Source organism: Scomber scombrus, chromosome 15 (genome assembly GCF_963691925.1).
Source record: "Scomber scombrus chromosome 15, fScoSco1.1, whole genome shotgun sequence".
NCBI classification, from domain to species: Eukaryota; Metazoa; Chordata; class Actinopteri; order Scombriformes; family Scombridae; genus Scomber; species Scomber scombrus.
The window spans coordinates 25,845,886-25,863,581 of record NC_084984.1 but is presented as its reverse complement, the minus strand read 5'-3'; the positions used below and the strand labels follow the sequence as shown (position 1 = coordinate 25,863,581).

At 40.1% G+C, this 17,696-nt stretch overlaps 1 protein-coding gene across 1 annotated transcript; it reads left to right on the top strand.

Moving 5' to 3' along the window:
* Window positions 1-5,206: 5,206 nt before the first annotated feature.
* On the top strand, window positions 5,207-13,492 carry LOC133995261 (uncharacterized). Its single transcript, XM_062434599.1, has 5 exons — window positions 5,207-6,860; window positions 7,612-7,845; window positions 7,978-8,357; window positions 8,752-8,939; window positions 10,561-13,492. The coding sequence occupies exons 1-5, from the start codon at window positions 5,255-5,257 to the stop codon at window positions 11,012-11,014; spliced, it is 2,862 nt and encodes a 953-aa protein (XP_062290583.1). The 5' UTR covers window positions 5,207-5,254; the 3' UTR covers window positions 11,015-13,492.
* The last annotated feature ends 4,204 nt before the right edge of the window (window positions 13,493-17,696 follow it).

Here is a 17,696-nt window from a genome sequence, read left to right as displayed (position 1 = left end):
TGTTCTGTTTTAAATAGCAAAAAATCCCAATCACACTAGAATTGTCCTTTTACAAAGCAGACGGTGCTTTCAGGAAACCTCCAACATTCAGACGTTCCTCCAAGAACTTTTATTTCTCATGAAAAGACAAAGCGAGCAGGTGTGTTGTCTCCCAAAGACAATTCATATACCAGTATTTAAAATATTGTCATCAACTATTTTCACAATCCATCAGCTTTTCTTTCTTTTTTTTTTAGCTTTCACATGTGTACAGTTCACAAATTTACCGCCAAAATTGGAGGGACAATGTTTTTAAAGTCAGAATCATCTGAAACTGAATGCAAAGAACCTGAAGGTCTGATCAAATGTTATCATCACTGTCATATCATACTGTAACACTACTACTGCTGTCTGTATGTCTGGAGCTTGTAGCACTTTTAGCAGTTTGACTACTGTTTGCAGCAGAATTTACACTGAATGATAAAAAAAAAATAATAATAATTCTGCTATCGCCTCTTTAACGGTTTCCTGTAATGAAACAGTTGATGAAATATTTTCATCCACTCGGTTTCATTTTGGATTTTAGGTTTTATGTTCTTGTTCAAAGTGTCAGATGAGCCACAAGTGAAAATACTTACCATCATTTGTGAATATTTCAGCCATTTTTTGAATGAACGGGTTAGTAATTAAGTTAAGAGAATAAAAAAAAAAATTCCACAATTTACCAAAACCCAAAGATATTTAATTTATAATGATATGAAACACCGAAAAGACGTCAATTTTCACATTTGAGAAGATGGAAAGTTTTTAATTTTTTTATTTAATTTAAACAAACAAGCCTAGAAATTTCTCATTAATGTCCTGTCAATCGTGTACTTAATTAAACCCACTAACTGTTTTATTGTGACCAAATGTCTCACTTAGTTTGGGGTGTAGATAAGTTTTACAAGCTGCCTCACACGTTCAGTTTTGATCTACAGTGGACTGTGATGGTTGTAAACAGCTGCTCAGAACATCATTTTGACACATCAGTCATGAAAAAATGAGAGCCTTGTGGAAATGTTATTTGAAACCTCGGAGAAATGAAGCCTTAGCATCGGTAAAACTGAGCGAAATCAAACACTACTTTTATAAAAACTCACCTACATATCATATCTGTTTTAAAGAAACACTAAACACTTTCTTGTTCTCTACCCTGGAGTTTTTATTCAGTAAAAGAATCATCACTGTCAGATCTGACCTGTCACTGTTTCAGTTACTGATATCAGTTAATGACATTACATGTGATTATGTTCTACATACTGATCAAAAATGATGATTCCTGTGGAAACACGGTGTTTAAAACCAACACAAGGAGAAGGCTAAATTTTTATTTTAAAGGGGCGCTCCAGTGATTTAGTTTTTACAGTTTCATATAGTCGGGGAGCTTGAGAGAAACAGATTAAAAAAAGAAATGTCAAAATCGGTGTAGCAGAAGCAGAGATATCCTGATTTTTAGTCTCTAGTATGAGTCAAACTCCAAAAAAGTCTGGGTCCTACATTTCCCATAATGCAACTTGACAACATCTTTCATTAGACCCTTTTACCTCACATCTTTTAAACCTACAGCTCCAGGTCGTAGCAAAGACTTTTTGTTATAAATGTCAAGTCTTGATCATAGATAACCTTGATGACATCACTATGACATCATGATATTTACTCAGGCTTACCTCGAGAGCCATAGCACGCGTTATACAGCTGTCTTCATAGGCTGAGTAGGAGTCTTCAATATGTCATGTGTAAAATCAGTGGAGTGCCTCTTTAGTCTTATTGCAGTTGTCCTCCTCATGAATTATTAATTGCTTGAAAATTTGTTATTGCAGCCACAAGTATTAATTTATGTCCAGATCATAAATGTTGCAAAATAATACTCCAAGAGTCAAGAGAATACAAACATTTAAAATATTGCACCTGCTTTGATTTGCCATGTATTATTTCTCCTGATCTCACAACCGAAGTATTATATTACATCCTGTTATTTTCTTGCCATTTTTACATTAATTTGAAAAAAATTAAGAAATATACTTTATAATTCACATTTTTCATAACTTATTTGGTGTTTTTTTTTAATCCTTTCATTCTCCCATCAAATGGCAGATAGCTTTCAAACAGCTAAAAGTTATAATCAAGCCCAAAGACAACATTTCATTTTCTATTTGAGCACACTTGTTGTCGTCTCTGGACTTCCGTACTTTTCCACTAAACACAATAAAAGCTTTTGATCAATTTACTTGTTGTTATAAATGTCATTTTACAAATTTATAGCAGTTTTGCCAGGTAGCAGGTGCCACTTTGTTTCCCTTTTCATTCATTCAAGAGAATCAATTCTACACAATTAATATTTATTGTTGAGGCAGCAGTGCGTGGAATCTAAAATGCAGAGGAGGTACAGGTTTGTTTTCCCATTTTCACTCAGAACTGTTTATTGATGGATGACGTTTTATTCTACACCTACAATTTTCACTTTTCTGTTTTAGTTTTGAGAGCACCTTTTAGTTATTCTCAGTCTGTCATATCCTCCAAACATTACAGCGGTGTGTGTTTGTGGTTTTGTTGTTAAGCACAGCAGAATATCTTTTATTTTGGCGGGTGACTTTATGAAAGGATGATTGGAAAACAGCTCTTCTTGTTGTTTTTTGGTTTTTTTGCAAAATAAATGTATTTTTTAAATGCTGTCAGACTTCAAGTTTTGTTAGTAAAAGTTGTCCCCAACACACACACACACACACACACACACACACACACACACACACACACACACACACACACATACAAATACACACAGGTTCACTTAAGTCACTTATTGGGTATTTGCATAGACACGATAAACCAAAAATCAGTATTTTGCCAATATGGGACACCTTTTTTGTCCCCAGTTGCACAAGCCATCCCCAGTTAACTGGTCTTAAGTCTGGTTTGTGTCCCTGAAATTGACTTCAGTCAAAAAGAACACTATATAGACTACTTGATCAGCATGTATACTTCCTGTTGTTTTACAGTGTGTGGTGGAATTCAATCTGAAAAGGATTATTCTCTGGATTTGTTGATTTTACCACAGATTTGGTTTAGCAATGATACTCGTTTAATTTTCAACCGTACAACTTTACATCTTATCACAGATGAGAAAAGAGCCCAAATTGTTTTCATGCTTTAACTTTTATTTTCCATCTATAGGCAACTTAGAATACAATTACAATCAACCTGCAGAAGTTATTTGTTAATGTTTCACATCTGGCCGGGACACCTGCAGGAATGCAACAGATGAGGGTTAAATACTCGACCTTTGAGACTAACAGAAGGGAAGTGACAGAGGCCAGGTAAAGTAGAGACCAGAATGGCCACACATTTCACTCAAGAATCGGTGTTGCATTTCCTCCAGAGCAGAGGAGGCAAGGTGCAGAAGTTGGATCTGCTTCTGCACTTCAGGCCCTTCCTGCTGGGGGACAGGAGCCCAAACCGAGATCTCTTCAAAACGTTCGTCAACTCGGTGGCCACCGTCAAACAGGAGCAAGGCATCGATTACATCATTCTCAGGAAGAAGTTTAGAGTACATGTCCCAGGAGGGGGTGGTGTCATCTATTAAATCCTACCTGCTGCTGGTATTGTGCTGAACAACAACAGTGTGGAAACAAATGTGGATGTAGAGGCCAGAGCAGGTATGTAAGAATAAATTAAATGATGAGTCTGGGGATTTTTTTTCCTTATTGTCAACAAATCCCATAAAAAAAGACCAAAAACAACGGATCTAATTGATCTTACTAACAGATATTGTCTGCGACTGCACAAAATATGTATTAATCCACAGTTAAAAATAGTCCCCAATATATGCACTATTTCCTCCTGTTTTTGTGACATTTGCTAAAAACTAAACACACACAAAAAGTCGTACAATAATGTAAAAAAAAAAAAATTAGGAACTGTTTGATCAAAGAGGAAGTAAATCAGATTATGAATATGAGCAGACATTACTGCTAACATTTGGTTCTTGATAGAGTGTTGCCATGGCACGGCTCCACAGGTTAGAGCTAAAGTTTGTAGGACTCTTTTATATGCTGTCAGCCATAAAAGCTATCTGAAACAGCTTGATTGTTTTATTCCAACCAACAGGAGATCTCAATGACGCAGAGAGAGCAGTCGAGTGATGGCTCCACCTCTCCCCTGACACTACAGCCAACCTTGACCAGCTCCTCAAAGGAGGAACCGAACCGCCTCCACCTGATCTCATCCTCTCTCAGCCTTCACTGCAAACTGTCATCGTCCTCGCCGTGGTCCTGTTCCACTCCACCTCGCTGCCAGAAATAAAATAAAATGGAAAAGTAAAACAGATATTTGTTTTAAAAAAAATAGTAATAAAAGATCAAATATGAGTAAAAATGATTGAGAGTGGGTGTAATTACTCCAGCTTGCATTATGTTTGAATACAACATATTTTTCAGTGTTACTACATAGCCTGAGAAAATAATTATTGGTGGGTTACATTTATATCTTACTTTTTTGTAATTTAATTTTTTTCATTTCAACTGAGGACAAAGCACGCTTAATACAAAAGTACAATAATCATATCGGTCATTGAGAAAGTTGCAGAAAAATAGGGGTTCAATTTTTATATATTTTCCCCCATAATTTCAGTCCATATGTACTTATTTTAATTCCATACACCTCCTTTAATCTGATCCATTGTCCCTGCTGTAACTAAATTAATATTGAACAAGGGTGAGTGTCTACAATCTTCAGGGATTACTCAATATTGCAGTTTTGGGATCAATTTGCAAGGAAACATTAAAACATAGTTAAAAACCAAAAGAACACTAGATAGACTACTCGATCAGCATGTATGAAAAGCTTCCTGTTGTTTTGTGTGTGGTGGAATTCAATCTGATAATTCGTTTTTAATGGAACTAAGGATTATTCTGTAATGATTTACCACTGATTTGTTTTACCAATGACATTTTCAAGTGTCCAACGTTAACTTCTTTCACAGATGAAAAAAAAAAAGAGCCCAAACTGTTTCATGTGTTCACTTTTATTTCCCATCTATAGGCAACTCAGAATATAGTTTACAATCAAAGTGCTGTTATTTGTATTATACATCATCAGACAGGCTGGGACACCTGCAGGAATGCAACAGGTGAGGGTTAAATACCTGAGGAAGGAGGAGCTTCACTGCAGTCTCACTGAAACTAGTCGACCTTTGAGACTAACAGAGAAAGAGTGTGAGACAGAAGTAGAGAGCACAATGAGCACAGATTTCACTCAGGACTCGGTGTTGCATTTCCTCCAGAGCAGAGGAGGCACGGTGAAGAACTCGGATCTGCTTCTGCACTTCAGACCCTTCCTGCGGGATCATGCGGAGCCGATTCGGAACCGCGATCTCTTCAAAAAGTTCGTCAACTCGGTGGCCACAGTCAAACAGGAGGACGGCGTCAATTACGTCATTCTCAGGAAGAAATTTAGAGGACATGTCCCGGGAGGAGGTGGTGTGGTTTCTTCCGGACAAGCGCGATTGCCCGCCCGGAAGAACGCTGAACTCTCCCCGGAGAATAGCAACCCTAAATCGGCTGTGAGCAGAGAGAATCCTCGGCAGAAAGCACATCTGAGGGAGGACACAACCCCCGCCCCGCTGGGAGGTACCGCCAAAACAATCCTACCTGCAGCTGGGCTCTTGCTGAACAACAACAACAACAATGTGGAAACTAATCTGAACCTGAAACAGCAGCAACAGCTGATCAGCACACCTGAACTGTCTGCTGGACCAGCATCTGATCAGCTGGTGGGTCACACTCAGATCCCAGAGAGGACAGAGCTGAAGACCCCCAGTCTGCCAGAGACTTCAGCCCAGGACCAGCTCGTGAAGGTGGGACAGAATAATAAGGTGGGGTTTGGTCCACCTGCTTTCAGACATCATGGAACAACCAGCCAGCAGGTCCCAGGCCCAGAGACCCTCAAAGGGAGGGATGCCAGTCTACAGCCTAAGGGAGGTCTTCATCAGGACCCTGTTCCTCATGCCAGCCAGCAGGTCCCAGGCCCAGAAACAGTCAAAAGAAGGGAGGCCAGTCTACAGCCTCAGGGAGGTCTTCATCATGACCCTGTTCCTCATGCCAGCCAGCAGGTCCCAGGCCCAGAAACCGTCAAAAGGAGGGAGGCCAGTCTACAGCCTCAGGGAGGTCTTCATCAGGACCCCTCTCCTCATGCTCTGGTGGCCCCACGCCGCACCAGATTCAGGCAGAGCTACAAAACTGCTGTCTCTTACGATGACGATGAGGAGCAACAGGAGGAGGTCCCGATGATGCAGGGCTCAGCGTGGTCCCTGGGCGCTCCACTGGGGCACTCACAGAGGGTCATCTCTGCCTCCTCACCATGCATCATAGACCAGCCTGCGCCTCCCTCTGTCGTCTCCTCCTCACCCAACCCACCAAAAATTATCATCCAGGGTGTGGGAGGGGGAACACTGCTCCCTCGTGGCCCAGGAGGGAGCGTACAGTCAGGGGCGGAGATAAGAGGGCAGTGGGCAGGGCCAGAAGCTGCGTCTGTCCCGGGGGACACGATGTCCACCCGACGTAGCTTGCCTTTAGAGGCACAGCGCTACATCCCGTCTCCAGACCGAGCTGAGGAGGTGCCACCGCACCACCACCACCCGGACCACCAATACTCGCCCTCTGCAGATGTGCAGCTAGAGGCCAGGAATGGGTCGAGTCAAGATCAAAAATCGTGGCTGTGGTCTAGTTACAGCAGTGTCTTCTCTCCCTCATCTGATGCCGGCTTCAAGAGTGACTGTCCGCCCTCTGACTCCCCCAGAGGATCAGGGTGGAACAGCAGCTCCGAGGATCTGGAGCCCAGAGCAGGTACAGCAGCAATTTGTAAGATACAATTAAATGTTAAGTCTGGGGATTATTTTTTTTTTTCTTATTGTCAACAAATCCCATGAAAAGACCAAAAAACAACTGATCGAATTGCTCTTACTAACAAATATTGTCTGTGAATCCAAAGCCTGATATCTTCTACTTCTGTGCCTTAGACCTCCATCATTTCCAAAAAACTATTAATAACACATCAGTGAGTCACACTGTTGCACTGGGTGACATGTTCCTACATTACCATGCACACAATTATTGTAGTTTATTATGACTCAATCCCACCACATCGTCCTGCTGCCAGAAATACTCAATAGAGCACAAAATGCGTATTAATCCGCAGCTAAAAATAGTCCCTATATAAATGCACTGTTTCCTCCTGTTTTTTTGATGCTTGCTAAAAACTACAGTGACCGGCAAATGTTTAATGATGTTTGAACACAAGGAGTCGTACAATAATGTTTAAAAAAAACAACAACAAAATTTTGATTTAAATCAGGAACTGTTTGGTCAAACAGGAAGTAAATGTAACTTTTGTTACTTGACAGATTGGTATCAGGTATTAAGTTTCTGCATGGGTCCTCCCCTCACCTGTCAGTCAAAGACTGTGGGGAGTGTTACATCATCTACTGCATCTAATATGCATTTTACTGTTGTATTGCCACAGAGAGAAGAAAACAAACATTAGTGTAAAAAATTGAATAAAATGTAAATTGTGTTTTTAACTCTGCTGTGTGGACAGGTGAGACTGAGGGTAAAGTTCAGGAAGTACTCCAGCGAGCCAAAGCGACTAAACTTGAGTCCGTGACATATCGAGCTGAGAGTAAAACCACAAAGACATGGCATCACTCTACAGGGAATCTTCTTAATGACCAGGAGCCCACAGCCCGGGTGTCTCCACTGCATCATTCCACTGACCATCTCCATGTCAACCAGCATTCTACACCCAAAGTGTTGCTATGGCACGGCTCCACAGGTTAGAGCTAAAGTTTGTTGGACTCTGTTAGTCTTTTGACCAAGACTTCACTGTTCAACTAAGAATACTCATAATATTTTATATGTTGAGTCAGCCATAAAAGCTGTCTGATGCTTTTACTCCACCCAACAGGATATCTCGATGACGCAGAGTCAAGCGATGGCTCAGGCTCTTCCCCTCCAGTGCGGAAGCACCCGGCGGTGGCCAGGCGGCTCAGTAGCAAGCTGAGGAGCCGGATGTGTCGCAGCCTGGGCGCCAACCTCGACCAGCTGCTCGACGAGGAGGCGAGGGGAGGAGGAGGAAACGAAGCAGCTCGGCTGAACCGCCTCCACCTGATCTCGTCCTCGCTCAGCCTTCACTGCAATCTGTCGTCCTCCTCGCTGTCGTCCTGTTCCACTCCGCCTCGTTGCCAGAGCCTCGCCGACTTGGACGAGGGGGAGGAGGGGAAGGGAGGTAGGAGACGTCAGTCCAACGCCACCTCTGGTGCTCTACAAGAAGGCCCCAATAAACAGGTGAGACTTGTACACTGCACAGGTGTTTCTTTTTAAATGTCTCATTTAAACCTACAGTACACTCTCTAATGTATAATCACTTGCAAATGATTTATAAGGAAATTTGAATGTGTGGAAACCATAGATATGACAAATATTGATTCAACATGTAAATTAGGATTATTTACAATATGACATTGTTTCTGTCATTTAATTACTGTCCAACTGCATACATGCTTATTACCCTTTTGTGTCTGTATCACTACATTTGGCTACATTTAAAAAAACATTTTCTGAAACAAAATAATTTGCTCTTTTGTTGCTCTTATTCTTATTTTAAAGCATACAATACAACAACACTTAATTGATTCCCATGAGAGAATTTAAATAAACTGATATTTGTTCTTGTCATCAGTCACTGGTTCCTCTGGAGCACAGGGAGCACATGTGGGTGGTGAAGGGGGCAGCAGGCGCCTGGCCCGACATCTACACCCTGTTCAGAGAGGACTCGTCTCTACTCAACAAACGAGATTTCATCTCCGGCTTCACCATGCTGCACTGGATTGCCAAACACGGTGACCACAGAGTCCTCAATACCTTATGGTACGTTGCCAGCAGTTTGCTTCATCAGCTTTATACACTAAGACATAGTTCGGATAGTTTTGTGGGAATATCTGAACTGTTTACAAGTTTCTGATGTTTACTTCATGGTGTCAGCCTCAAAAAAGATTTGGGGATGTCAATTTGGGGATTTTAGACCCACTAGCAGCCTGAGTACGATGAGGTTTGTTTGTAGATTTGTCCAACAGAAACGTCCACAGTGAAATATGAGTGAGTGTCAATATTTGTCACATTTTCAAGAAGTGTGCTGTGGATATTCATGGTCCCTGCAGCATGATCTTCAGTGTCCTTTCTGATGTGCTCACCTTTTACCTAGTGCCACCATCAGGTCATAATCTCTACTTGTATTCAAGAAATCTCAGTGGCAAATTTGAAAATATATCATCTAAAGTGAGAAACTTCACTTTATTTATCTACTACATAGACATACAGAGACAATATGAAAAAGGAGAGAGGATGATGGGAAATAGCAAAAGGAACTGGTTACTCCACACCTGAAATTCTTGGTGTGTTCAGTCAGAGGCTGAGCTGAACACAATACACCATTACACTACACAGTTGCTCCATATTTTACTTGCTACAGTAAACATCTCTAGAGTCAGTACATTGTCCCTGAGGTCAGTTCAGTGATGCAAGAAGAAATTGCTTTTGGTTTCTGTCTGAATGCACCTGAAGAATATGTTGTTTGTTCTTTCCACTTTGGTATTGTACATCAAAAGTGTTTTTCCTCTGTATGATGGTCTGTCAGGCTGAGCTCTACATTGTTAGACTTAGCTCAACTGCTATCAGTCTAACACTGAAGACCCACCAGAAGTGAATTAACTGTGCAACACTGCCTCAACCACATCTCATCTTGCTGGGGGCTTCAACACTTAAGACAGTTTAAAAACACATAAGCTAGTGAGTAGCTTGCTTGTAGGCAAACATTGTGTAAAAGGGCAACTAGGCTACTCGGTCCCAAACATGACTTTGTCCCAGGCAAAAGCTTATTCACTTTTTGGGTTAGCTGTTATGTACAGCCAACAGCTGGTTGGCTTAGCTTAGCATAGAGACTGGAAATGAGAAACGGCTAGACCTTCTTTTTCTAAAAGCAACAATCAGCGTACAGGCAACTCAAAAGCTCACTGATGAGCGTGTTATCTTGTTTGTTTAATACATACAAAAGTCAAAGTGCAAAAACTACAATTCACCATTGTATGGGATGTTGTGTACTGGACTTTTTCCTGACTGGGAGCCTAGTAACTGCTATGGGATATGTAGAAATGTTGAACTGCAAGTCACACTAGAGGAAAAGTCACTCAATTCATCCTCTTGGAACCATGAATGTCAGATATTTCACTCTGGAAAGAGTTGGACCAATGGGCTAATGTGGTTAAAAACCAACTGCCACCACTTTAGATTATCTAAGATTACCTGTTGTTCCCTAAATTGTTTTCTCATTTTCATTACTAAATGTTTTCATTGTGCGGAAAACAGATCTGAATGAATTCCGAGAGGGTACTTACTCTACTTTCCAAGTAATTTCTAAGGACATCAAATGTATTTATGCTCTGATACTTTATGCAACCAGGCACTCATCCACTGTCGTTGGTTGTGGTTTCAGGTATGGAGTAGAAAAGGCCGGTTTGACCTTGGACATAAACGCCAGGTCATCGTGTGGCCACACACCTCTCCACATCGCTGCTATCCACGGCCACAAGAACATCATGCGGTTGCTGGTTAAAAAGTTCAGCGCTGACTTGAAACTGAGGGACACAGCAGGAAAGAAGCCGTGGCAGTACCTGAGCCACACTATGTCACCGGACATCTTCCAGCTGCTGGGAGCACCAGCGCGGGCCAGTTTAGGAGAGGGGGCAGGAGCTCGGAAAGCGGACCACAGCTTGGAACCGCAGCAGCATCGGCGGCGGCGGCGGCATCACTTTTCTTCTGCTTCAGGAGACAGGCCACTGACCATTGCAGGCACGGCAAAGGTCAAAAGGTCTACGTCAATTGCGGCGCTCCTCAAACACAAAACGTTGCGTCGTATTCACGGACATCTTTCTGAATCCTCAATTTAAAATTTCAACTGATGGACATTACTGAGGTTTCTATAGAATTCTGCAACCAGGCTGGATCGACTGAGCGGCTGTTAGCCAGCCAGTGGGTTTTGCAAACACAAAGGAGGTTTAAACTTGAACCGGGTCTAACCACAACATGACCATAGTCAAGAAGAGGCTAATCATCTGCCTTCTGTGCTCCACAGGCTGATTATTGACAGTGACATCTTCCCCTGCCATTATGGTAAACTCATAAACGACATGTATGCTACTGTACAGCGTCACAATTGTAGTTTAAAACTAAATGATATGAAGTCAATCTGCATGAATTTGATCCCTACAGTTAAAATTTGGGGAGTCTGGAAACAAAGTGGTGGTTAGCATTAGGATAACCAAGCTAGCTAGCATGTTACCAGTTAGTTCGGCAGCTACAGTAGCTCACAGCTGGCCCTGCCAGTAGCTATGCCAGCTATGTCACCAAGCTACTAGCACCACCTGTTTTGAGCTTTCATGACACACCATTGCACTTATAGAAGCAAAAGCTATTAGTCTTAAACAGGACGTGCTAGCAACGAGCACTTTCTGACAGGAACATGAGTGGAATGCTGTCAGAACATCAGCCTCAGCATACCTACAGTTCACAACTTAACATTTTCTTGATTTTTCAGGTTTTTTTAACCTGACCTGATGTTCTCACTGCTTGGTTTTATGAACAGTAAACAGCATAACTCAGCAAATACCCATGATTACATTTCAGGAGTTATACAGTCATCAGTTTAAAAAGAGCAAGATTCTCATAGCTGATGTTGCCTTTCTGACAGTAGTCATACACTCTACACACTTAGTACTTTGTCAGGTATGGATGAACAGAGTTTTCAAACAGCCCAAAGCCACAAACTGAGTACGTGTGTGGTTTTTCTGACTTCATATTAAAAAAGGTATTCTTCCTTCTCGGCCAAAAAGCTCAGGCGCAGTACAAATAACCGCAGGGAGCACTTGATTCTGCGACTGAGCTTTCAGTTTCAGCGAATGTGAATGCCAAAGAAAAGATTTAATTACAAAGATTGCTGGATATGAGACATGTGATAGCTTAAAGCAAAAGGGTGATTTGCAGGCACTTGGCAGAGCGGATGGCTTTTCAACCGTCAACCACAATCTGATGACATCATTGTATTTAAAAAAGCAGCAGCAGCAGCAGGAGGAAGTTTACGAGCCCCCGTGGCCACATGCAGCAACAGAGACGACACTATACATCTGATCTGTGAATGAGTACTTTACATTCCATCAATTCCTTTCTTTCATCTGTATGAAAATTACCTTGCAAACCACTGAAACCTGGGTAGATAGTGGAGAAAAATAACATCAACACCTGTACAGTTCAATAAATGTTGGGGACATTTTCAAGTTTTTGTTATTGACACTGAGTGAGAGGTGTTTTTATGGTTGTGGGGGGCATTTTTTTAAAGGATAGTTACAACTTATTGTTTTCTAAGTTTTGTCCATCATTTCTATCAATAATAACTTCTATCAATAATATCAGCTGCGTTCACCAGTTGATATCCAGGAGCACAGTCACATCACTGAAAAGAAACCAGACAGGCCAAAAGCCATTCAAACATGTTAGCAACAATGTAAACAGGTTAGTGAATGGGGAAATAGTTACACTAAGTGCTGGTAAACACCAACCACAGTTCAGAGAACCTTTCCTTTTACGACTTTGAGTTGATGTGTTCTCCATAGTTGTGTGCACACACTTTTCATTAGCAATGAGAGATTTTTACTGATATTTCAGGTGCTTTAGTGTTCGCTTTTACCTCTCAGATAATGTTTTTAGGTAATCTGGATAATCTGTTGGTGAAACTGTGTTGTCAGCATGTTCTCAGAGCTCAGCTAATAACTTTGAGTAAAATGTTTTTGTTATTTATGGCGCCGATGGACAAAACTTAGGAAATAAGCACTTAGCGTGATATGGTGTTGAATTCGATTGCACTTTCCTGTCAGGTGTTTGTGTTATTCATGTTATTGTCTCCATCTTTTTGTAGTGTTATTACAGCATGGTAGTGTGCTGTGTTCAAGTGCTCCAGTGAAGATTTGACATCAGAGACTGCACACAGCTCATTTTCAAATTATTCAAATATTTAACTCTAATGATCCTGCTGGAGTTCCACATGTGTTTAATATTTGTTTCCCAGGTTTGATTTTTCAACATAGCTTATAGATGGAAAGCCTGCTGCCAATGCTCAGATCCTTTTAAGCTTTCACTAACACTTGAACACATCACATGACTTAAACACGACTCTGACAAAAACCAGACTGGACAATTTGTCAATGTCAGAGACGTGACCTTTAACATTCACCACCAGGATAAATCTAGTGTGTTTTAAACTGTAAATTATTCTGGTCTGAAGTTTACTGTCATTTGTTTCTCTATAAGTAGAAAGTATTTTTGATGCCATTGGACAAAGTTTACTCACTGCATATTAAATATATTTCACAGTTGGAGGTGTTGGCTTTTTATGTCTGAATTTTTATTAATTTATTAAAAGTTTGACACAATTCTATATATGTATGTACAAGTTAATGTATGATAACAGGTGGGTAATATTCTATATGTATAGACACTAAACTTACATTGCACAGCCTAAGATCCTGCACTATTACATAGACTGTTTGCAGAGGGAAATCTATTTTTAAGACCTTAATGTTTATTTTTATTTTTTATTTTTTTAATTTTATATTGAGTTCACATCATGCATATTCTTATCTGTATTTAATCAGATTGGCTCCAGTGAAACCCGGGCACTGACTTTCTGTGTGTAGGAGTGTATGAGTACTGGTTGTTTTCTGGCTCTCTGGGCAGATAATAAACCTCCATGTTCTACCATAACAGTCTGTCTTCACTGAAAAGATGTCCAAAACACACATGGACCCCACCTCACTGCCTTGTTTATCCACCTTCTCCATCTGTAGGTGGTGTATAGACTGGTAAAAACATGTTGAAGGAGCTGGAGGACATGTTTGCTCGTGACTCGGGAGTGTTTGCGCTCTCGCACTTCTGTCTCTGTGTGGACAAGTTTCAGACTTTAGAGTGACAATACGGGGACATGCTGTCTGCTCGTCACTTCAAAGGGCCCGTTAAGGGTGAACACTAAGTTTAGGGTTAAGCTTGGTATTAGGTTTAAGTTTGTATGTTTGTTCAGTGAGTACAAATATGTGTGTGTGGAGTTTTTGTTTGAACAAGCTCAGCAGATCTGGTGTGTACATTCTGAAACAGCCGGTTAGACCTGCATTGTAAAGCAATTACATAATCACTGTACAGTTTCTCATAGCATATAATAAAATGTATTAGCATGAAAATCGATATCACAACATTTAAATAGCCAATATAATTCATATTAATAATATTACACTCAATTCAATGCCTTTATTGCCATTGCACAGCAGTACAATGAAATTAACCAGTGGTTAATAATACATAGAAACAGCAACAGACAATATACATAAAACAACATACAATGAGATACATAAAAGACACTGGATTAAAAAAAAAAAAAAAAAAAAAAGAATATAAAAATGGCAGTAATAAATATAGATAGAGCAGTAGTTGCAGATTTAATTGCACATGACGGCACATTCAAGGTGCATACACAGTATACACTATTGCACAGTTAATGCGTTTATCATTTTGAATTATCATGAATTAATTTTGATGTTTTTATAAGAAAACAAAATAAAATACACTATCACACTACAACCAATATCTCATAGTAATAGTATTAGGCCATAACAAACAAGTGAGACGCACACATACATTTACAATAATGAACTGTTGAGGTCAGTATTAGTAGTTTATTAAAGTGTGAGTACATTGGATGATAATGTTATCAATATGCATCAAAACCAGAGTATGCACAGCTTGATGTGTGGTGGAGAGGTCTGCATACTAGGATCCGGGGCAGACGGGCTAGAAAGAAAAACCAGTCAGGTGTCCAGTTACGCTGATGACACCTCAGCTCCACCCAGAGGACCTACAAAACACACATCCTCAACAGCAAAATCCTGGAAGCTTGTTTATGGAAGAAAGAGAGAGAACAAGGAAGAAAAGGGTAAATAAATAGAAAGTAAGGGTAAATAAATATAAAAAGGAAGCATTCTTAGAGAGCCTGACACAATGCGTCCACCGCTACATTGTCCCACTGTTTGATGTGTCAACAATCTCGGATGTCAGACTGGAACAACAGATCCCAGTGAGTCAGTGTCTGATTGGGACACTGCAGAGAAGTAAGACAGGTTTACCAGTTGTGGTCTGTAAAGGTCAGCAGAGCCATGGAGCTCAGCAAAGTCATAGCTCAGCTGACTGTGATAAAACAGCACCTGCACAAACAGAACTTGCAATAAGTATGTACACAGCCTATAACACTCTCAAATATTTTTGGAACTTTGGAGAACTAACATATATTTGTCCGTAGCCTTCAACAGGTCTATGATGGCTGCAACAACTCTAGAAAAAGTCCATCTTGCAAGCTTTGGGCACACAAGACAAACGTTACCCTCCCCCACCACCATGTGAATTTTAAGAATGCCTAGAAAATGTGGGGCTTATCATTCCAGTAGACCTGCTGATGGTGCTAGAAGATAAAAAAATTCACCAAAGTCAGCAGGAATTAGGATTTAGAATAACTCAGTCTGGATCAAAGTGGCTGATCATTAGTCATCCATGAAGCTAAAATAACCCCAACGTGACATTTTTATATACCCGAGGTATCTTAAAACCATAGAAGCTCTCCAGAGATAAACATTAGAAAACAATGACAAGCCTTTTTCACAGGAGGTATTTAAACTCATCATGAAAAGCACTGGTGTTACTAATAACATTAACAAAGGATCTGCTCTACTCAAGTGTCCCAGTAAACCATGACAGTGAGCCAGCACGAACAATACAAGGACCCTGAAACGGAAGCAGCTAAATGGAATTCAGCCATCATTCATTTTATTATTTAGACCTGGGCTTTTCCTGCTGTATGCTTTTCCCTCTGATGTGTTTCTCATGCCTTCCAACTGAACAGATTCCTTGATCTGTAAGCCACCAGTATCTAAAACTGCTAGTAAGTATGTTGTTCTGACACAGGAAGCTACAGTCACAATATACAGACTAGTATAATAATATACTAGGGGAGACCAGGGACAGTAAAGTAACACTTTTTGTGATTTTCCCAGTAAATCAAAAACACTAGAACGTACACTAGAACAGCCAATTTGCTATATTATAAAGTTCAATGTGTCAACTAATGAAATAATGTGTTCAAGAGGTTTTATGAAATATGTAATATATGCAAAATGTATTTAAATAAAGTCACTCAACTATTACAACTGTTTCAGTGCACAGGGAAGGATGTAACATGTCTAAAATGAACATAATCAATCATTCAATCAATCAATCAATTAAATACTTCAAATGAAATAGATCATTCACATTATTGTGACTACTCATTTCTTTATTTTATATAATGATTAACAGTAGAATACATTTTTAAGTGATTTTGATCCCCGATACTCCAGCTTGTGCCTCTTCTTGTGGGAATGATACATGCTCACATGGCAAATACAGTAGAATTTGGTCACTCCCTTTGTTTGCTCTCTCCAGTGAAAGAAGTGGGACTTGACTCAGCTAACAAGTTGTTAAAACCACCATGTTTTCACCTCATGTGAACTAGTTAATTTGTCACATCAGTCATTTCTATTTTAAACATGCAAAACAAAACATTTCTAACACGATTCTAACAAGGCAACATTGTGTCCACATGTCAGCACTGACACTGGTCCATAAACCTTAGACACACACAAGCTTCTTTGATAAACGGTCCCTGATTTTCCATAAATTACAGCTATTACTGTGATGAAGGCAGAGTGTGTAACAGCTTGATGAGTCTTACCAATTATGTTCATATGTCAGTGAATGTTGAGTCAGCAGTGATGTTCCGGTCATTGCTCACAGCTGCTCTATGCAGGATTGCTTTTAATACATCTCATTTGTTTGTACATTTCTACATTTCTTTATTTATTTCTGTATTTTTAGTTTGTGTATGTTAATAATGTAAGTGGTTCTAACCTCAATATAAGGAGAAGTGGTCAGTAGAGCAAACCAATCAGAGGCTGAAGATCCTAATTATCATTTACATGAATGACAAAGAAAAACAGCAAATGTACACATATGAGAAACTAAAACCAGTCAATGTTTTTCTTGGTTGATTGATTACAATTATTAATTATCTAAATATTTTTCTGTTGATCCATTAATTGTGTGATGAAAAATTGACTCTAATATAATCGGGGGTCTTAATTTAAGTGGTGGTGAAGTCAGTGGTTGTCATGGTGATGAGGGTAATGTGTTGAGCTGACTATAAAAGCTGAGCTGAGCTTCTGACAGAAGTTAAAAACTCTTCAGCTGTGAAACCAGACACAAGCTGTTGAACTGTGGAACCAGCTGCTTAGGGTTAGAGACTCCTGATGTCTGACACAAAAAAAAAGAAAAAGAAAGAAAGCAGTATGTCTGAGTGACTGTTTGGGTTTAAACAGTGGAAGAGATGCAATAAAGGACAAGTTCTTACCTTTCTGTTTTTACAGTTTTCTTTTCAAAAAGAAAACAAGCCTACAGAGCCACAACTGCGCCATCTGGTGGAGATTATAATCCTCTCAGAAACCG